At 40.5% G+C, this 22673-nt stretch overlaps 1 protein-coding gene across 6 annotated transcripts; it reads left to right on the forward strand.

Annotated features, from left to right (window-relative positions):
• Positions 1 to 257: 257 nt before the first annotated feature.
• On the forward strand, positions 258 to 21497 carry LOC100120463 (dystrobrevin beta). 6 transcript variants are annotated; one of them, XM_031929477.2, is made up of 18 exons: positions 258 to 535; positions 7477 to 7664; positions 8148 to 8354; positions 8438 to 8654; positions 8785 to 8867; positions 8932 to 9083; positions 9151 to 9259; positions 9332 to 9498; positions 9596 to 9723; positions 9793 to 9891; positions 9976 to 10054; positions 10125 to 10163; positions 10276 to 10394; positions 10927 to 11092; positions 11658 to 11965; positions 13966 to 14111; positions 15785 to 15844; positions 20845 to 21497. In XM_031929477.2, coding segments are annotated over exons 2-18 (2433 nt in total). In that variant the 5' UTR covers positions 258 to 535; positions 7477 to 7663; the 3' UTR covers positions 21198 to 21497. The 6 variants fall into 6 exon arrangements, with proteins under 6 accessions (XP_031785337.1, XP_016840799.1, XP_016840802.1 ...); XM_016985313.3 differs by lacking the exon at positions 258 to 535 and adding an exon at positions 14622 to 14640 and having other exon boundaries at positions 9976 to 10057; positions 20845 to 20977; XM_016985310.3 differs by lacking the exon at positions 7477 to 7664 and having other exon boundaries at positions 9976 to 10057.
• Positions 21498 to 22673: the final 1176 nt, after the last annotated feature.

The raw sequence follows: 22673 nt of genomic DNA on the forward strand, positions 1-22673 counted from the left end.
TTTTCTGGCCGCGCCGAGTTCTGGCCGCTGCCCGAGTAAGTATTGTATTGCAATTCGCAGCAGCGATAGGCGTAAAAGTCGTAAAGGACAGCACAATATAATACGCCCAGCACAACAAGTACTGATTGTTAGCTAGTAGACTTGAAACTTGAAAGCGAAACAGTTTGGCGCGTCGCGCGCGGTCCGTTCCGCCGGTCTTGTTATCAGCAGCAGCAGCTATCTCCGCGCGTAGCGGAGCCTCTCGCGCCTTCTGCCGGGGCGGGCGGGAGTCGGCTCGGCTCTCGCGTCTTAGAGAGCAGTCCCACTGTCCCAGTCAGTGATGGCTGCGGCGGTGCTCGGTAGCCTAACGTGTGACGCGCGCGGTCGCCCCGCGACCAAGCCTTGTTTACAACTCTGACTCGAGTGCGGTGTGTGCGCGGCGACTGCATCATCGGCGGCCCAGCTGCGGACCCAGCCTCGAGCCGACTCGAGCGAGCCAGCTGAGCGGAGCAGCGACGCGGACGTCGCGTCTGCTCGTCGTCCTCCTCGAGTCCAGGTATGTACGTATGCGCTGCCGCACGGACTCGGCGTACGTCAGCTCACGCCCTGCACCTTCTGCGGCGCGAAAGAAACGAGGAGAGAGAGAGAGAGCGAGAGAGAGAGAGAGAGGGGGCGGCTCGCGGCACCCCGCACCGGTGGCTGGTGGGGCAGGTTAGGTAGCTCCGTGTGGTGTGGTCGGTGTTGACCCTGCACAGTGCACACGCACGAGCGCCGCGGCGGCGAGTATATAAAGAGACGCAAATTTGCGGTTGCCTCAGGTTGCCTGCTTACTTTCCTCCCTCCCGCGCGCTCTCGTTCCACCCCTCGCTTCGGCGCTGCTGCCTGTCTGCCGTGCACGACTGCGCTACGCCGCTACCCCTTTCTTCTTTTCTCTCGGCGGTCGAAGCTCCTGCAGCGCGGCTCTGCCAGAAGCACTCTCTGGACACACTGTGACGCAGGGCGGATGACGATTGAATAATTCGACGATTGCGTGGCTGGACATACAGACTCGTGGGGAGCTACAAGAGCCGCGGAAAACACGTGCGAAGTCGCCGGCCAGCGCGCAGTGCAGGTTACTGGTTTCCACATCGACTGCTCGATCCCACACAACTATGCAAACGATAAACCATGAACCTGTTGCTGCTGCGTGCCTCTTACTTCTTCATAATCGGGCGTGGGTGCAGCCAAAAGGTGTCGGGTTACGTCGCGCGCGTATCGTTAACAACTTATGTAGCTATTCGACACCCCGCGCAGCTCTCTCGATTCGCACTCGCGGCGAATTTTTTAAGTTACGCACGCACCGTGCCTGCCTAGCGAGTCCTTCACGCCATCCACGCAAGAAGTGATGTAGGAACCGCGTATGCAAATTCGTTGCGTCGCAATTACGCAACGACGATCGGTTCGCGCGAGATCTCCAAGTAAAGTTGGGAGAGCTGAATAGCGCGGAGAGGAGGCTCGCGATCGCATTGGGAAATTGTCCGTCATGCCTGCAGCAACGAAGGCGCTGAACGAAAGCGAGAACGTCTAATTGAGATAAGAGTTTGTCTGTATTGCGTAAGGCTCTATTAGCGCCTCCGCAGTCTCGCGCGCGCTACTCACTTCGCACTGCTGTCGACGAGCGAAATGGTGTCTGGTCTTCGCGGTCCTTGAATTTACGGTGTGTACGTATTTCATATAGTTTACTCTTCCAGTTCTGTTCCATTGGTGCAGATTCTGATGGCGATAACAGCAGATTTTCTTCGCGAGCCTTACGCCGCTCAAGTCAACTCTATATATCATAGTTTTTATTAGCTCTGTAAAAAGTTTGACCCACAAACCGGCTGGGCGTCATGTATGATCCTTGGACAGTCCCGAGGCATTCGCTGAATTGCGATTGAACATCGGGCCAAAATCGAAAAAGAATAAGTATATACATATTATACGCAGCCGTTGCCAGGCTCGCGCTCCGAGATCAAAACAGACGCGTACGTCGAATATCCTCGATCCTGCCGCGAGCACGCGCTCTTGTTTACACGACGAACTTCTGGCTGCGCGCGCGCCGTCGTCGTATACTTATTTACACTTACAATACGAGAGTTGATGGTGCCGGTTCAAGTACATATATACGTGTACGTCGCGTCGACGAGCTGAAGCAGCGGCAGCGAAAGACCCGAGACAAAAGCCGCTTTGAGAGGAGAGCGAGAAAAGTGCACGAGAGCAAAGAGGAAGCCGGAAGTGAAAGAAACGCGCGCGCGCGCAGCAAGCAGCGTCTAATCTCGCGTGAAAAGTCTCGGCGAAAAAAGCGCGACTGCCAATTTGATAGCCCCTTTTCTCTGGCTCCTCGAGCGTATTAATGTCGGCGCCCGTTACCCTTATTAACGTCAGCACGTCTCGCCGCAGCGCGATATGAATCTCTCTTCTTATATGTGCGCCTATATTGCACACACATCTAGCCGAGGGGTACAAGAGCGTGTGTTTGTGTGTGTATCTGTGTGTGTGTGTGTGTGTGTGTGTGTGTATGTGTATGCTCGTGTACGAAAGACTGGCCGCGCCTCCTCTCGCGCGCATTCCGCGTTCCCTTGTTCCAGCCAGAGCTGGCTCTTATAACACTCGCTGGCTATGTAGGCGCTGCTGCCTGGCACTGCCCCCACCTGCCCCACTTATTGTATTGATTCAACTCCCCGTGTATCCCTGCTACGCCGCGGAGCTCGCCTACTACGACTTTACTACTGACTCGTGCCATACTCCAGCCCGCACTTTGCACGCACAAGTCGCCGGAGACTCCGACTGAACTCCGCTGTGGTCGGCAACCCCTGCGCGGCTCCTTCGACCCATCGGGTTCTGCCTGTCTGCGGCTTGCGGCTGCGCCCATACGGCCGAATCCCCGCAGCTTTTGCTTTTGCCTTTGATTTGGCCGGCGCTAGCTCCTCGCTTATTCAACCCCCGGTTGGGTCCGGAATTGGCGCTCGTTCGACTTAATACACGTATTTTTGCTTGAGCTCTGTCTCGCGCTCTGTTTTGAGCTAGACTCGGCAAGTTCACAGTGAAATTGCGCGTGATTGCAGCCCGGATAAGGGCGAAAAACGCAGCGACAATGGGCTGCGGAAGATGAGAGCGGAAAAGCTCGATAATGACGCGACGACTACGCCGCGCACAGTCCCGTTCTCCCGGCGTTTTCAATATCTTTCCTTCTTTCAGCAGACTTTCAGACGAATTCGATCGGACGCGTGATCCAGCAAAAAGGCCCACTGCCGCGGTAGCCCGACTTCAAATTTTGCAGCATGGCTTTTCCCATTCAGCGGTGCAGCCGCGCAGGCAGTAGCAGCCGGTTCTTCGACTGCAGACCGTGAATCCGCGTCCTTGTGCGTCTCTTAATTACTGTGATCGAGTTCGATTCCCGCAAGCAAGGGCCTTTCGTCGAAATTTACCTACACTTCCGCACACTGCATATTGATCGGCTTCTGGGCTATACGTTAGCCGCACACTGCGCGCCTCGTTATGTCGTCGTCGTGCATTATTCCTCGCGTTCCTCTTCGGAATCGGCCCTGTTGATTGCGCTCGTTCTGCGACTGTAGCTCTGCGCCTAATTACCGGCGCCGCGCGCACTCCTCTGTGCGGCACTGCGCTGCTCCGTATTATCACAATAAAAGTAGCATACCGTTTCAGCCGTAATTTTTAACGCGGCTTCATGCGAAGAGGTTGTAATTCTTTACCGAAAAAATAAACAACGCGTGCGGGACTCGTTGATTCGCAGCTTTTAGCGGCTGATTATTTGCTGTGACCTCTGTTTCGCCGGCGTCTTCGCATAGGATTTCCCCTATAGGCAGATTGGGAGTCATGCCAAGAGAAGATCTATATAATATAGGCCTACCTCGGCAGACAAACTGTCCTACATACCCGCATTCCTTTTCCATCGCAGAACAGCTGGTGTAATTATATAAGGTGTTGGTTCTTGTACTGACATGTGAATTCAGAGAAACCATTTGCCTCGTTTGCACAATCGATTCTATGAGCAGAAGAATTGGGACCATTAGATAATTCAAGTCTAAATTTTAAGGAGGTTCATCTGGTACGTCGCTAGTCAATCAGAGGATTAAAAATTATCTTATTTCCTTTTGATACAAGTGACATAATTTATTTAGGACTTATGAAAAGCTAATTTTAAAGAAATCGAACTCTTTATGTGACAACAAAATTTCATACAGACGACATTTGACTCCGTTTTTGAGGTTAAGTGCACATATTTTTTATTAGGCCAATTAATTATTATGCATAGAGGTACCCATTAATCGTTTTCAAAAGCAATTCTAATTCATCAAATATTAGTTTTCTCATACAAAAATTTGCAACAGAAACTGTTTGTTAATTCAATAATTATTTGCAAATTAAAACGAGGAAAATGTGATTCTCCATTAATATAAGACTCTATATAAATATGGAAAAAATACTTTTATTAATATATCGACTTAAAGGTATCCAAATGACTAAAAATGTTGCATAAACTTTTTATTTAGACATATCTACGTGTGTGAATTTTTTCCCCCGAATCTGTTATATATATATATATATATATATATATATATATATATATATATATATATATATATATATATATATATATATATATATATATATATATATATATATATATACACATGTAGCGTCCAAATATAGCAGAAAATGCCGCATTCGCAGCTCGTGTGCGGATTAACGGGCGCTCGGTGATCCGCGTGAGCTTCAAAACGCGCACGCAGTCCCGGCACTCGAGAGAGTTCGCTCGCGAAAGCGACGACGCGACCCATAGCCGCCGGTTAAGTTTCCCGTCTCCACTACCCCCCTTTTCTCTTTCGGCTCCGTTTTCGCTGCTGCTTCCCCACGCATGTTTCCCCAACTTTTCCGCCGCCTTCGCACGCGGCTGCTGATCTCCTGATCTCTTGATATTCAAAACAGACCTTCGAGTGAATTATCCCAACGTTGTAGGTCGCGGGTTTTGTGTCAATATTTTTCTCTTTCGAAAATACGAAAGTCGTGATCGTGATACTCTCTTTTGCTTCTAATGCGATAGAAACACGTTCTGTCTCTGCATAAATGTTCTGTAAATCACGCATGCAAGATCTTTTACATACTTTTCGTACTTTTGACGGTACTTTGTCTTCGGCTCGTGCTGCAAACTCGCAACATATTTGAAAAATACACGTCATCTAAGAACGCCAAAGTATCGATAATTATTTAAAAAAGCGCATCTTTCGGTCTGAGTGAAACGAATGCGAGAAAGTCGCGCTTTGTTAACCAGATTACAGCTGCAGTATATATTCGAGTGAATTCTTCTAACGATGCTCGAGCATATAAGCCCGTTATGAGTTCATGCAGCGGCACGCTAGGCTTTCGGGGCACGTATAATAGAAGAAAATCTCTTCCCAACATTTAATGTTCATTCAGCGATTCTCACGTCATGATTCTCCAGCATTCTTGTCAAGTCCTTCGATTCCTTTGAGCACAAGCTCTTCCCTCGCGCGCATACATATTCATGTGCGGCCGCTAAAACGCTCCTGCGGGCGTGTGTGTGTGTGGGTGTGTGTGTGTGTGTGTGTGTGTGTATATATATATATATATGTATATATGTATATATATAGTTGCGGACTCGGAGAAAGAGAAATACGCAAGTGCAGTTTGTAATCAAGTGAAATTATCCTCAGTTCATTAATCTCAGGAGCGCGCGATGTCGCGCACCAGACTCGTCATCTTCGTCGCCCGCTGTTGCTGTTTTTTTAGCTTTTTTCGTTTGCTCGATGACTCTCTGAATGGTCAGGCATACGATTATATAAAAGGGACAGTTTGTAAGCCGTAGGTATGAAAGCCGAGAGTGTTTTGTCTTTTCTCCTTATGTTATTGCCTTTGGAAATAATATAAAGCAGCGAGTGAATGTCAAATATTCAGAAGATGGCAATCAATAATTCAGGATCAAATGGCATCTTAATGCATAGGCTATTATCAATAAAAACTGCGAGTGTCATCGACCAATCTTTACGTCGATATGATTCAGGGCTTTGAATGCAGCAACAGATATAAACGAATCGTCAAGAAACACTAAAGTTTTAACGCATATATCTTACGGAGATTAGTATTCAATTCAATATAAACTTCCCACTATATATATATATATATATATATATATATATATATATATATATATATATACATACACACCCACACACACACACACACACACACACACACACACCGAGGCTGCGTAAAAATGTGGGGATTAAACTCAACAGAGTTGAGTTGGGTATCGGCCAGAGTCGTGATAGCCCGAAGACTATAATGTAAGGGGTAGCCCCGCCGCGCGCTTAGATTATTAAAAGTATTATAATACCGAGCCAATAAGGATTACACGAAAGTGCAAGCATACATCTTCGCTGAATGTCGACTTGTCGTGAGGACGCTGATTACACCGAGAGGAAACAGAATTATCGACTGCTGCAATAACGTATATATTTCCTTCCTAAAACGAGATTTTTGATGGTTTTATTGCGTGGTAATTCCATTTTCCGATTAAGGTCGGCAGGAGTTATAAATGTAGATTTTGATGTCGAGGCAAAGAAATTTTTCATAAGTTATTCAATTATGTAACTTTGTTACTAAACTGGGTCGCAGAAAATAACGCACCTATATACACGAAATGTGATTGTTTCCCGGATTCCGCGCAGGCGTATTATACCTGGCTGTCTTTTTTACTATACCTACACCAGTTAAATCATTGATTTTCTAAGCACTCGTTGAGAAAACGCTGGCTATTATATCGGATGTAGGCCTTTGTAAGTGCTCGTGCTTTGAGAAAGAAAAGAAGAGTCTAAAGAGCTTTTAATGCCCGACGACGGGTTTCGTTTAAAATCAAGTTGATTTCGCCCAGTTAACACGCATACTGGTCATTTTTCTTCGACCCTTGAAAGACGATGCTTCAGAGTACCTACATACCTCCAAAACATCACCCCATGTATATAATTAGCGTCGTCCAAGTTCGCGCCAAAAGCCGAAAATTTCTCGAAAAGTTCTCGCAGACTTAAGGACTTATTTTCATTATGCAAAGATGAATTCAAACCTAATAGTAGGAGTTGCACGTAAGGCGAAGATACAGCTAGTGAATAGTTATTATAAATTCACTTGGGCGATTTAATTTTTCATTATTATAGATATTATAATACAAAGCTCTCAAATTATTCGTTGGTTTTTCGATTGGTAACCTGCCAAATTCGAGCAAATTCTGAACCGTCAGTCTTTTGCAATGAAGCGAGTGCAGAAAGAGAAGTATGCGATATTCCATGGAAATTAAAATGCGTATAACTTTTTTCTCATCTCAGGCTCTCCTAAAACCTGCCTGTACACACCTATCGTGAATATCTGAACGTAGGTAGTACTCCCTTACAAGCATCGCTGAAAAAGTTTCAGAGAAGCTAAAGAAAATATTTGGCCCATCAGTGTGTTTTGCAGACTCTATAACGAAGGTATGCGCAGCTGTGCGTTTTTGAATGCGGCGGTTAATAAAGAAACGCCGACCTTTGCTCAAGGCGCTAGCTGTAATTTAACTGCAACGCGGAAACATTTCAAATTCCAATGAGCTGCTCTTACTCAGGCGCCGCAGGCTGACCTTCGTGGAATATGAGCGAGTAAGCATCCGATCTTATGTGGCATCATTTTATCATTCATAAACATACCGGCTGCGCTGCAGCGACGTATTTTCGCATGCGAAAACGATATTGTTAGCTTTGAAAGCACATATCTCATGCGCGAATTAAATTATTGCAATATAACAGAGATAAAAAGACCACCTCAATCAATAGACTTGCGAAAAAATCGTGCGCCGCGCGGTAAACAATTCAATTCCTCTGGCGACATACTTGACCAAGAGGGCATCATTTTTATTTCACTTCAGTCGGAAAATGCGTTTAATAGATATATGTGTTTCCAGAATAGGGGATATTAGTTTTTCGTACACTGCAGCTGAAGAAGATGAAATTCCCGCGCCGCGTGAAAGCCTTTCCTCCCCTGTGCAGAGAGTGGTTTTCCTCTCGAAAAAGAGACTAGCTACCGCGAGTCACTGCTGCCGCAGCATACAGTTCACTGTATAACTTTATATCTCTGCTACGCAGTGAGAATGGCCGAGGACGGGGCGGGTGGCGGCGGCGGCGGCGGAGGTTCGACCGGTAGCTGCAGCGGGAGCAGCGGCGGGGGCGGCAGCGGCGAGGCGAGCCGGCTGCAATTGCTCCAGGAAATGCGCCAGCAGAATTTCGACATCATCCGATTCGCCTCTTATCGCACCGCCTGCAAGCTGCGATTCATTCAGAAGAAAGTCAACCGTGAGTTCTACATACCTGTATACATTGCTAGACCGCCGCGGGCGATTGCGAATGACGAATGACGGTTTTGTCCGCCTCGGCAGTTCACAACGTGGACATCTGGAACGTGATCGAGGCCTTCCGGGAGAACAGCCTGAACACCCTGGAGCCGTCGAGCACGCTGAGCGTCTCAAGGCTCGAGACCCTCCTGTCTTCCCTCTTCCACGCGCTCAACAAGAGAGTGCCGATCTCGCAGCAGGCTAAGGTCGACGCCACGACTGCGCTGCTCATGAACTGGCTCTTGGCTTCCTACACAAGCGGGTAAGTGGCTCAGCGAGAGTTTTTCACCGCCACGACCCAAGTATACTGCAGGCGCAGCTGGGCTGCGGCTTTTTCCACTTTGAGTCCTTTGATAATCTTTAATTATCTCGATTCTCTCCCCGTGCTGCAGGGAAAACAGCAAGATCTCGGTCTTCTCCGTCAAAGTCGCCTTAGCTACTCTCTGCGCGGGAAAGCTCATGGACAAATTTCGTTGTGAGTAGGCGAAGCGCCGAATCCCTTTTATACGCCCTAAGACTAACTTCTCGCCGCTTCGCAGACATTTTTTCGCAAATCACCGACGGCAACGGCCACATGATCCACTGGAGATTCGCGGACTACCTGAAGGAGGTCCTGGCGCTGCCGGCCGCGGTCTACGAGTCCCCTTCGTTCGGCTACTCCGACGGCCTGGCCAGCTCGATATTCCCGTCTGTGAGTTCATAATGTGTATGCTACGCTTCGTTATAGAGATGCCTAACCCGCAACCTTTTCCTCGCAGAACGCCAAAATCACGGTGAACGACTTTCTGGACACGCTCATGTCGGAGCCGGGGCCTCACTGTCTCATCTGGCTGCCGCTCTACCACCGGATGGCTGCCGTTGAATCTGGTAAATTATATCAGGAAAAAGGCTTTTTATTATAAGACAGCCGCGTACATACTTTGCTCCTTGAATTTTCAGTCACGCATCCGATCATGTGCGACGCCTGCCACAGGGAAAACTTCACCGGGTTCAGGTATCGCTGTCAAAAGTGTCACTCGTATCAGCTCTGCCAGGACTGCTTCTGGAGGGGAAAGGTTTCCGGCACCCACAACAACGACCACGAGACCAGGGAGTACAGTAGCTTTGTAAGTGCGTCCAGCGACTGTGCACCATGCCCTCTGCATTATAGTCTCATTCTAGCTTTCGGCTCTTCATTAATCGCAAGCCCCGTCTCTTCGACAGAAGTCGCCGAGTAAGCAGATTGGCCATTCCCTGAGAAAGAGCTTCAGATGCGTTCCCGACAAGGGCAGAAACAGCCTGCCGAGGTTTCCCGAGCAGCCTGAGAAGACTCTGGATCTCTCGCACATCGTGTAAGTCTATTTCGACGCACTGCGCGCGAATTCGGAAACCGCACTTAGCTTCTCTCGACAAATCCACAGCCCGCCCTCTCCGATACCGTCTCATAATGGATTCCCCGATCCGGGCTTCATGGGTCCGTTCGATTCCGGCTCCTTGGATAGTCGCTCAACGCTGAGGAGGTGAGGAACTCGCGATACCCCTCGCCATCGGTGGCTGCGCACCGATATCGATTATATCGATTACTCATTTCATTGTTTGCGCAGCATGGACAGCGCGAGGGTCGACGACGAGCACAAGCTGATCGCTATCTACGCCCAACGACTGTCCCAGGAAGCGAGAACCGTGGTAAGTTGTGCGCAATTAAACACGCTCTACTTGTCCATTCCACTCATCGTCTGCATTGTTTCGACAGTCCCGCGGCTCATCGAGACTGCTGCAGACCGACCAAGCGGTGAGTATACGCGCATCTACTTATACGTTAGCGCGCGCGGCAAGTTCTCTCGGCCTTCTAAGCGATTGCTAAAGCGAGCCGTCTCTTCTTTTTGTTCCATGATGATGAGCAGAGCAGGGCACCGTCGGACGTGAACCTGGCGGCGATCGACCCGTCGCGGGCCCAGCGAGAGCTCATATCACAACTTGAGGCGAAAAATAAAGAGATAATGCGAGAGATAACAAGGTTAAGGTATACCTGTGTCGTTTGACTTCCTTAATATCGAGCCTGAACCTCGTCGTCATCCTCTCAGACCATCCTCCAGAGTCACGCATGTTCAAAAGGTTTTTCCGTTTGGCTTTATGTGTCCTTGGTTGCGTATAGGTTCGAGTACCTATAATTATAGAAAGTATAGCTGATTGCGCAATCAACACTGCTACACTAATACATACATTTATGATCAATAGAGAGCTGCATTGGTGTTTTATTTTCGTGCTGTGTCGTCCTAAGTTTATTTGTCAATCTTATACTTTTTTTCAATTCGTTTTTCTCTGCTTCTATTCTAGAGATCAATTAATTTTTCAAAAGATAATCGAACAAAGCCAAGGGAAAATTTTAAACTAGTCGAAAATTGTTTTGTTTTTGTTTTTTCTTTCACGTACGATCTTGGGCTCATCAGTAGTTTCAACACACATTATTCATACATACATGCACATATACATGCACTGCTTGATTCTCGCTCCCTGAACCTTTCTCGAGATTAACAGTATCGATTGAAACCTAGGAGACAACAAGAAATCGAGGCAGCGGGCTTAGAGAACCCGGCTCTCATGTCGGAATTGCGAGCCTTACGGCAACGAAAAGATGAACTAGAAAGTCATCTGGCAACGTTACAAGATTCCAGAAGGCAGCTCATGGTGCAACTTGAAGGACTGATGAAAATGTTGAAGGTTGGCTATCATATTTTTAACACTCGAATTGCTCACTAGCTCTACTTTCCTTTTAACAATCGCAGAGTCATTTTCTCTTTTTCCTTCTAGTTAATTTATTTATTATGCGCTTTGCGAGCAATTGAGCTGCGCATAGTACAAGAAACAAGTGTTCTATAGAATGTTGTTATAATACTATTTATATTTACTAGCCGCTGCATCAAGCTGCAATGAAATTGGAGAAGGTCAGTAGAGCGCAGCTAAAACTACTAGATACACTAGCCGCGTTTTTCCTGTACACTTATAAAAACATTTTTATTTTGGTCTCGGGACAATTTAAAAACACTCGAAAGAAGATTAGGCAGCTTACTAGCGAGGTAATATTTGAGCGGCAGAGTTAAGTGCTCGCCTCTTGAACTTATCTACGTGCTGTGTTCGACTCTTATTATCACCAATAATCGATTGTTTAACGAACAAAAGCCTGTAAATGGAAATCAAGGGCAAAAGAATACGTGCAAAATAGTTTTCGTTAGCGTTAATTACTAAAAGATCACGCGTATCACACGTCAAACACCTCTTTTCGCAGATCCACCAAGCGTCACCCCGCTCGACGCCAAACAGCTCGCCTCGCAGCACAAAGTCACCCCCGCTACCCCCTGGCGCGGTGCCCAGCAGCAGATCAGCCCCACCGACACCCGGGGGTCCACTGAGCGCGATGCCCAATCATCAGCAGCAGCAACAACAACAGCAACAGCAGCAGCAGATGTCGCGAAGCTATCAGAGCCCGGTGCCGCCGAGCTCCGCAAGCTCCAACGCGGTCCAAGCGGCCAATGCCGCTGCTATACACAACAATCCCATGCCCGACAACCTCTCCTGTGTAGGCGGCGATGTCAGGTAGGTTGTCCATCTGCGGCGTGTGATTCGGCTGCATTTTGTACTTCGTCACGATTAACCTATACTGTGCACTTGCGGTGAGCGCCTATATAGACTCGAGCTTTCTGCAGACTGTTGTATTATATTATGAAAATATTAGCGCGAATTCAGCCAGATTTCATTGATGATTTGTCCTCTATGTAAATAGTGCTTATTATTCAGTTCGACTTTGTAATTGAAGGCACACCTGTGTACAGTCCTTTGAAAGTGATTTTTCTTTTCATTCTTGAGCTTGCTTTTTGAAATAATTCAAAATTCTACACGCATATACGTCAAATAAAATCACTGTCGATTCACTGCATTTTGAAAAGGATTCTAAAATCAAAGAATTAAATAATGTTCATTAGAAAAAGCTTATGATATTGAAGGGGAAAAACAATTTGACTGATTTACATTGCATGGATTAAGTAGTGACCGCTTAACATAGTGAGCCCTTTAAAATATTTGTGATTTTATTAGAATAGCATGGTATGCGTGTAAAGGAAGCTATAATTACTATTGATGTTTTATTACTTTGTAATTATTATTGTTTTAATAGCTTGTCGCGTTAAATTATTATGTATTAAATTTGTTCTCGTAATCGGATATCTACGTTGTCGCAGAACAAGAGGGATGCTTGTATTGTTTTATAAACACTTATTTAGATTTCACGTGATGCGAACTGCGTGCAACTGCTGCAATTTAAAAATCACCATGTATTTTATTAAAAATATTTTCCTGTTACAATTGAATACTCAATATTGTGGATTCTAGAGTTCACATATATAAGTACTCGCTTAATTAAACTAAAAATCTTGCTCTAGAGCGGTTTTTCTAATCTTAACCAATAAGTATAAAATACAATTTTTAAACATTCTTGTAATTCAATAAATCGCTATTATCTACTAAAACTGTCTTTCCAATGCCTGTGCTATTATTATAATGTTATCCATAGAAATTTTATTTTTACAACTTTATAATGTCATAGTTGTTCTAATTTTAATTTTCCAATCCTACTTACCATATCGTCATACTTTATACGATTATCATTTTTTTGTCATTCAGCACGTAACGTATTGTATTTAGATATCAATGCCATTGTTATTATGTTATTTTGATTGTTTAGTAAAAAAAAACTCTGTTGAAATGTTGAACTACAAAAGTTTTCATCGTCCTTCCTTTTGCTTCAAAGACACCAATGCGTGTACTTAATACGTGTGTGTGTGTGTGTGTGTGTATATATATATCTTAGCTTTTATATATATATATATATATATATATATATATATATATATATATATATGTATATATATAAAAGCTAAGATATCGTGCATGCGTGTTTGAAGTTTACATAACGCACTTAATACGCGCGTGTGTGTGTGTGTGTGTGTGTGTGTGTGTGTGTGTATATATATATATATATATATATATATATATATATATATATATAAGCTAAGATATCGTGCATTCGCGTTTGAAGTTTACATAACACATGTAAAATATGCCATAGAAGTTTAGAATTACGAACATACGTTATATTTAACCTCCAGATCGTTGCGTGTCGCATTTCGTGCGAAAGAAGCTTTGGCATACGACACAATAAAAATTGTAGACTTTGCTAGCCCCAGCGTCCTTCAGTTTGAATGAACCTTCTAAAATCCAAGTATATGTATACAGTACAAAAATAGACTAGTAAAAGTTTTGTCCCGTGCTTGCGGATAGTTATACCAGCTACAAGTAATCGATGTATATGTAGAGATAAGTTTATGTATATTTTTTACGAGGTATGTACGGCATGTCGGATTGTTTTTGCTTGATAATGACTTGACGTTTTAATTATTTTAATCGACTTGAAGTACTGAAAAACAATATATATATATATATATATATATATATATGTGTGTGTGTGTGTGTGTGTGTGTATGTGTGTGTGTGCATGAAACATATTACAGGACGAAAACAATAGAAATTTTGGATGCTAGGTCTGCGTTTAGGACGAACAGTTTACCAGGCAGTGGCAACAACAGTGCCAACAATAGCCTAGGACGATCCTTAAGGAACGACCTTTTAATTGCTGCCGACAATGTCACAAATGCCATGTCGTCACTCGTCAGGGAATTGAATTCAGGTACGTTTTTCTCAGATACTTATATACGAGTCACAATTTTTATAGAAACACGTGAATGCAGTATTACTCTACACGTATTAATTCCTAGTAGCATACATTCTGAATACTCATTATTCTTATATCTTTCGAATAGTTATTTTCGCAGACGAATTTTTTATACCGAAAGCATAATAGTAAGCCACATAATTCATGTGTAACTTCATTTGTGGAAGATAAAAAATTGGTCTGCAAGCGTAATATATGAGAACCTACTTTTCAAAGTATATAAAGAAACAAGAGCTGAAGAGTCGAAAGAGAAAAAATTAATTTTATTTTAGTAAAAAACAATTAAGATCCCAGAGTTTCGTACAAGTACAAATATTGTTCAATTCTAAATATAATTTTTTTTCTATGATGGCATGAGTCCTACATATATTTATATTATTATATATTGAACTGAGTTCCCGCGGCACTTGTCTTATACACATTATACTATACAAATCTTGTAATCGTGGTTTTTGATTTGTGCAGTGGCATACGCGAATGACAGGTGAGATTATTGAATGTTACTGCCCTTTTGATCCTCGCATCACACAGCCGAGCGTGCATCAGATCTCAGAACTGGACCGCAGATACGTGTGCTCCTTTATCTGATATTTGCATCACCTATCGCAAAACTCCATTTTTTAACTATTTATACTTGCTCCGATTAGATAGAAATTTTAGATTGGAATTTACTAATATCTTGTTAAATTTTTACATCTACTCTACTACTGATTTTATCACGCTGCTCATTCCACCTGTTTGGACCCCCCCCCCCCCTTTATCGCCGTATCTTCCTGGATCGAAAAATCACATGATTTGAATTTGAAATGCATTATACAATAACATTAATAACAAAAATTTTGTTTAATTCTGAGCCTCGACTTACCATGTCTGATGTGTGTGTGTAGTATTGATAGCAAAAGTTGCAGGAAGATCTGTACCATATATTTCGAATTGCATATATCTACATCAATGCACAAATAATTCAGATTGAGCCTACTACGCTATTTATATATACTTGCGTTCATTATTATCTCTCTCATGTGCGCGGTGACGGACTTAATCTCATGTCGCATTCACCACCCGAACGACCTCATTGTACATACAACATACATTTACATATATTTGATTTTTCATAGATTAATTTTAGATAACGTTATAACGTAGACTAGCCCCAGCACAAATTGTTTCAGCAAACATTTATTGAATGACTGATGGCGGTTACATGCTTATTTACCTCTAAATGCAGAATTTAGAATTTTGGTTCCATTACTAATATACGTCTAACTTTAACAACCTAACGTTGCTTTACCAGAAAATTTTAACTTTTTTTCTCTTAAAAAAAGTCATGACCGAATATTGTGAAGCCGTTAATAAAGCAATTTGATTGGTTGAGAAACACTTATTCGATCTGAGTATAGTTACGATTTAGAGCTTCAACTTCATTTATAACTATAGTAGTTTAAGTATTCAATTTTTCAAGTTGAAAAAAATAAAAGATTTGACATGACGCATGACCATGACAGACACCTGACAGAGACACAAAGACTATATAGTTATGAAAAAAAATTGAACATAATAAACACTATACGTGTTGTGGAATGCGTGTGATGCACCCTCTTTGAATGTGCCCTACTGGTGCCTTGCAGACTCAGAGGAGGAGGAACAATCCCACAATTCTGGCCGCCATAACATCAGAAAGCCGTTAGGTAAGTTTTTGATTTCTTTTCTTCTCTCCTCATTTGGCATTATACGCATACGCATTGAATATATTATACTTTCATAAATCGTCGTCGATATTTTTACTAACTCGTAATATCATTATAGGAACAATAATAAAGCTATTTTTCTGTATTTATACGATTCGTGATTTATAGTCAAATGTATATAGTGTCCCACACAGAAATATTTCGGAAATATTGGAACGAAATATTTTAAATCTTCCAGGAATCTTTCGACGAAATATTTCTGAAATAATGTTATCTCCCTCGAATTCCTATATTGAAATATTTTTTGAAAGAATTCAGAAATATTTCTGAAATTTTTCATGAAATATTTCAGAAATATTACTGCAATAATATCATTTCATTCAAATGCCCCGCCTTGCAAATCTCTCATGAAATATTTCCTTGAAATATTTCTGAAATGTTTCTAAATTATTTTGTGGCGCGCAGTCTCCTGGGATTTGTATTTGAAATAATTCTGGAATATTTAAGCAAGCTTCCAAAATATATTTCTTTAAAATATTTCTGATTTATTTCAGAATTATTTCTGTGTTTAATATTTACTGGAAAATTTACAGTAAAATAATTCCGGAACATTCAAGAAAGCTTTCATAAAATATTTCTTTCCTAGATTTGAGAAACACTTCTGAAATGTTTCTAAGTTTAATAATCACTATAAGCTACTAGTGAAATGACGATTCAGAAATATTTCTGAAAAATTTAATAAAATATTTCACCTGAAATAATTCAGAAATATTCCACATATCTTCCGTGAAATATTCTTCAAATGTTCCCGAATTGCTTGAAGGTACAGTCGCCGGACGCAATAACTTTGCTTTACGCGCCACAACATGGCGGCGGGTCTCTTGTTAATTGGACTCCTTAGATCGGTCATGACTGTCAGGAAAGCGATATCTGACGTCATGACCGTCCTAACCTTCTTCTTCTTTTTATGACCGTGGTTCGCTGTCTATGCGACTGCGAAGCCGATGCGCCACCTTGTTCTGAAAGCTCAATCAACAAGAGACCCGCCGCCATGTTGTGGCGCGTAAAGCAAAGTTATTATGTCCGGCGACTGTACCACGACACCGTGAATATATCTTATTTTATATATATAATTATAGTAAATACACAAACAGTTTGTATCTTTGCTTTTCCGCCATCGGCTTTCGTAAACTAGTTAATGTTAGTAATATAAAACTTTTGGATCAAATTATACGAAAAATAATTGAAATCATGTAAGCGGATAAACTGTTAATTCGTTAATTCGAACCCCTTTTGTTTTTGAATATAAAGAATAACTCCATAGTTTGACAGCAGGTACAAACACATAATTGATCCAGTGTGAATTCATGCGCAGACAGCTAGAGTTAAAATTTGTTTTAAGAGTTCCAATAAAATATTAAAGAATTATTTCATAAGTATTTCAAGAAATGTTCCATTGGAATATTTCCGAAATAATTACATGATAGTTTGCGAGAAATATGTATGGAATAATTCTGAAATATTTCAAGAAATATCCAAAATTTATTTGAAAAGTTCCAATAAAATATTAAAGAATTATTTCATAAATATTTCAAGAAATATTCTATTGGAATATTGCAGAAATAATCATATAAAAGATTGCGAGACATGTGTATGGAATAATTCTGAAATCTTTCAAGAAATATCCAAAATTTATTTGAAAAGTTCCAATAAAATATTAAAGAATTATTTCATAAGTATTTCAAGAAATGTTCCATTGGAATATTTCCGAACTAATTACATGATAGTTTTCGAGACATATGTATGGAATAATCCTGAAATATTTCAAGAAATATCCAAAATTTATTTGAAAAGTTCCAATAAAATATTAAAGAATTATTTCATATATTTAAAGAAATATTCCATTGTAATAATGAAGAAATAATTATGTAAAAGTTTACAAGATATATCTATGGAATATTTCATAAATTTTTTGATAAATGTTTAAAAATTCGTTACAAAAGTTCCAAAGAAATGTTTAAAAAAGATTCCAAAAATCTTCCGCAAAATATTTCAGTGTATTATTAAGTAAATAATTCTGAGCAATATTTTATGAAATATTTATGTAAGATTTCCTAAAGAACATATTGAAATATTTAAAAAGGAATTTCATAGATTCCAACAAAATAATCCGTGGATATATTTCATTGAAATCTTTCATGCTGTGTGGGGTATGCGGTACTTGCTATTACATAGATTTTAATCATAAATGATACAAACAATCATTGTAATCAGTGTCATGAGACAATTATATAAATGATGCGTGGCTCGATCCTATTATATAATGATAATCAACGACGATTTCGAATTATGTCCAAAATCACGTAACACCATAACCACACGCCCTTAATTTTCAAACACATCCAATAGTTCAAAACATGTACACTATTTCGTTTAATAAATTTCGAAATTGAATATAGTGAGCAGTTGCTATTTTATCTCACGATATATAGTATAATAAATACTAAGTATATAGTATAATATACGTACTATATTATTTTATATCAATATAATAATATTTAATGCATTTTTACGAGATATATAACCATAGAAAAATAAATTAGAATAATTTTGCACTTTATTATATAATATTTTATAGATAGTAATGTTTACAACAAATTGTTAAAAAAAAATTATGTCGATCTGATAGAGAATTTTATATAGTATTGTGATATACATTGACTAAGGCACGTTAGAAACGACAACGATTTATAAGTCACACATTTCATACTTGTCATAAATTTATGTATATATAATTGCATATGAAGCTATCTTTCGCAATATTAATTTCGCATTTATACATAGAAATGATTTACATCACTTATATATGCGATAAAAAAAGGACTGAATTATTGGAAATAGGTGAATATTAAATGAATAATAATCAGCATTTTAAACCAAATAAAATCACTCTTATTTATTATACTGATATAAGGAAGAATACAGGTACAGATACAGGTCTTTTACGCATATACGTAGTTTTCTCTCTCTCTCTCTCTCTCTCTCTCTCTCTCTCTCTCTCTCTCTCTCTCTCTCTCTCGCTCGCTCGCTCTCTCGGCTTAGAATTCATACTGCAGTTCTGGACCTATACCTGCATAAGCAAGTCGAGTCAATTTTGTATAGTGCGTATAATATCGTGAAACTATTATATTCTGTTATATTATAAATTCATAGCAATATATTACACCAGGAATTATCTAGTGCATTATTATTTTAAAACATTCTCCAATTTAACAATATAATCATTCATCGAATATAATCAGATAGGTGTAAAATACAAGAGAGGAGAGTTATCCAATACATTCATTATATATCGTCGCCCCCTACGAATAGTATGAGATTTCATTTTCACGCGACGAAGAGCTTTACATTTCAAATCTTGCCGCGAAGAATAGCTTACTTCACCTTTTTGCCACGAAGACTATGAGATTTCACGTTTTTTCCGCGAAGACTAACACGTTTCACAATTTGCTACGAAGACGAATACGAATATTTCATTTTATTTGCCTCGACGACTATTGCGTTTCGGAGGCAACATGTTAAAACAGTGAAGTAATGTTACATGTTAACAGTAAATTAATCAAATAAAGAGTTTTAAAATTAAAGTCGAGGTATGTCTATAGAATAAAATGTTTAATTTCGACGAATTTTCAAAATTTTTTCAGTGTAAAAAAATAAAAATTCCATCTGTAAGAGAAATTTGTGTAGACAATATTAGAGGCCACATCAATTTAAGCGTAAAGTACAATTTTACGCAAGATAAAGATAAGTTTCAGATATTGAAAAAAATTTTGGGTGGAAAGCCATAAAGCGCTACCAATTGCCTAAAGCTTACGAAGCAAAAATTCCTTTAAGCTAAAAACAAGCAAAGACCTTCAGGCAATGATTGCAAGAAGGCTTGTGTCATTTAGAACCTATATCACAGAACTCTAAACTATTCACTGCAATATAAACGCTAACAGGTAAAAAGACAGAATGTTTTTTAAAGTGTAAGATTGAAAATTCGATAATAATTACTGTCATACTCGATCAACATAAACATATTATTATCATCATACATGAGTCATTCTACTACGAAAAGTCGGACACTTTCCTGTCAAAAAATCGAGCTCTTGCAATTTTGAAGGCACACGCACCAGACCAAGGTTTTTAAATGCGTTTGAGCATACAATATATAAAAAACATGGGTAGCACTTCCAAACGCTATGCCAACAAAAAGGTACGGGCCAATTACTAATTGCCAAAAAATAGCCTTTATTATTACGTAATTTATTACCTGGCCGAGCGAACATTATTTTCTCCGGCATTAATGGACAGCGGAGCCCGAGATCTTGAATTTAAAAAAATCGTTGAAAACGACCGTCCGTATCAAAAGTGGCGAGCAATTTAAAATTGGGTGAAAATCGTCGAAAATGGAAAAAAATGTCTGAAAAGCCAGATATTTCACTTTTTTGTCGGATTTTCGCAGTTTTAATTACACATAGGAAAAGATCACTTGTTATATAAAATTGTATCGTTAAATTCCATTCGCAATGAAATAAAAATATTTACATGTTAATGAATTCATGCTAACTGATCGACTTTCTACATTGTCACCAAACGTTTGACTCTTTTTGTGTCGCATTATATATCGTCGCTCTATATATACGAAGACTATACAGCATTATATTATAATATAACATATTTTTTCGAGCCTTACTATATAAAAGTGGCAATTATTGAGAAAGGCGGGCTTTTTGTTTGTAGGCCCTTGAAAGATTATCGTTATCTGCAAATTTCTATAAAAAATATAAGTCATAAAAAATTCGGCCCATCGCTCTATGTATGTTGTATGCTATATATTCCATGCATCGGTTTTTCCATACGAAAGCTTGGCCGACAGCTGATGGGAGCTCTAATCGACCGGTAAACTGCATGGTCTATATTAACGTTAAAAATTGTGGAAATTCGAATGTTCCCAGATTTTGAGGTCGGCGAAGACGGCGAGGACGGTAGCGGTGGCACCTGGCGCGAGGAGCTCCAGCGCCGCTACCAGCAGGAAAACGACTTCCTGGCGGAGCTGCGCTCGCGCAACGCGGTCCTGAACGCCCAGCAGCACAACAATCAGCAGAACCAGAACCACCACTCGAATCAGATGCACAACCAGCACCAGAACCAGATCCAAAACCAGAACCAGAACCAGAACCAGAATCACCACAACAACCACGTGAACCAGGATCACCACCCGGGCGAGCGCGAGGAGGCCGAGGGCGAGAAGCGCGACGACAGCGAGGCCGAATGGTCAGAGGCTGTTAAGCGTTGGGTAAACCGATAAATGTCCTCCCCAAATAAGCTACTCCTCTGCGCGCTGTAGTTATGGATTTCGTTTCGTTTCGTTGTACCTATATAATATATAATAGTATCGGCGCTATACTTCCTATATTCTATATAGATAGGACGCGCGTCACGGGGGGAATCGGTTAACTGCTGAAAACGAATTAATCGTCTAAGGACGTTCGAGTCGAATGAGAACCGCGCACTGCAAGGAGCCAGGTACTGAAGATACTTAATGCACGCTCTCTTGACTGAGCTCTAGCGTAGAAGATTTTATTTCGCGTTGGTAATCGCAAGGCCCATATATATATATATATATATATATATATATATATATATATATATATATATATATATATATATATATATATATATATATATATATATATATATATATATATATATATATATATATATATATATATATATATATATATATATATATATTGTTTATTCGATGACTCGAACGGTGCGTATATTTACATGAAGAATAAATGCTAAAAGTACCTACACAGTTGAAATGTTGAAACTTTATATTAAAAGATCGATAAGCATATCATCTCCATTATATTATTATGCCATAAGGAATTATTATAAATCAACCAGTCGTTTGATTTCACACAGTAATTGTAAAAGATCACAGAAAAAAATCTACGAATAATATTTGAGCAGCGGATGCCCCAAATAATTTGTGCTAGGCCCAAATGATTTTTTTTCTGTGATACAACGTGCGTAATAATATATTGAGCCATAAATTTTTTATGAGGATGCATCTGATAACTTGCAGCTAATTCGTTTTCAGTCTAGACACTTTGCACAACTGCGCATAGTTATTGCATACGATCTACGCAGTTCCGACGAGTGTTTTGGACGCTGCTGAGCTGCAAGTGTACGTAAACATGTAGGAAAGTACGCAAAATCGAAAAAAAATAAGAAAAATCAAAATGAGAGAGAGCGTTTTAAAAGAGATCAATACGTTGCACTATATAATTATAATAATATAAGAGCTGCACAAAAAAGACCGAATTAAAACCGGCAAATTTTTCACTGCAATAAATGAGGATCGAACGAAGTTTTTTTTAAGAACACGTAAGGTTTCTTTTTTCACGGAATATATTGTCCAATTTCATAGGACTTGCGCGATAATTGATGCTGCACTATAATTGCGAATACAATTTAATTTCTACACTACACCGAGCATAGGAGATATGACCAAATCCATAACTATAAACATAACGCATTGACTTGATGAACTTCCTCGACAGTTTCTTAAATCGTGAGAAACTCAAGGAGATATAAAACCTTTTGAATCTTTTGTATATTCATACGCAAATGAAATTTATAATAATAATAATAATAATAATAATAATAATAATAATAATAACAATAATAATATAATAATACCAAAAAAATATGTCACACGCCGCGCTCTCTATCATCCATCGCATATTCTCGCGCGGTATTACACGCTAAGTCT

This window comes from Nasonia vitripennis, chromosome 4 (genome assembly GCF_009193385.2).
Source record: "Nasonia vitripennis strain AsymCx chromosome 4, Nvit_psr_1.1, whole genome shotgun sequence".
Lineage (NCBI taxonomy): Eukaryota > Metazoa > Arthropoda > Insecta > Hymenoptera > Pteromalidae > Nasonia > Nasonia vitripennis.

Coding starts and splice junctions, on each gene's coding strand:
- LOC100120463 (XM_031929476.1), top strand. Junction 9,892..9,975: donor AGTCGCTCAACGCTGAGGAG/GTGAGGAACTCG, acceptor TTGTTTGCGCAG/CATGGACAGCGCGAGGGTCG. Junction 10,164..10,275: donor TGCTGCAGACCGACCAAGCG/GTGAGTATACGC, acceptor GATGATGAGCAG/AGCAGGGCACCGTCGGACGT.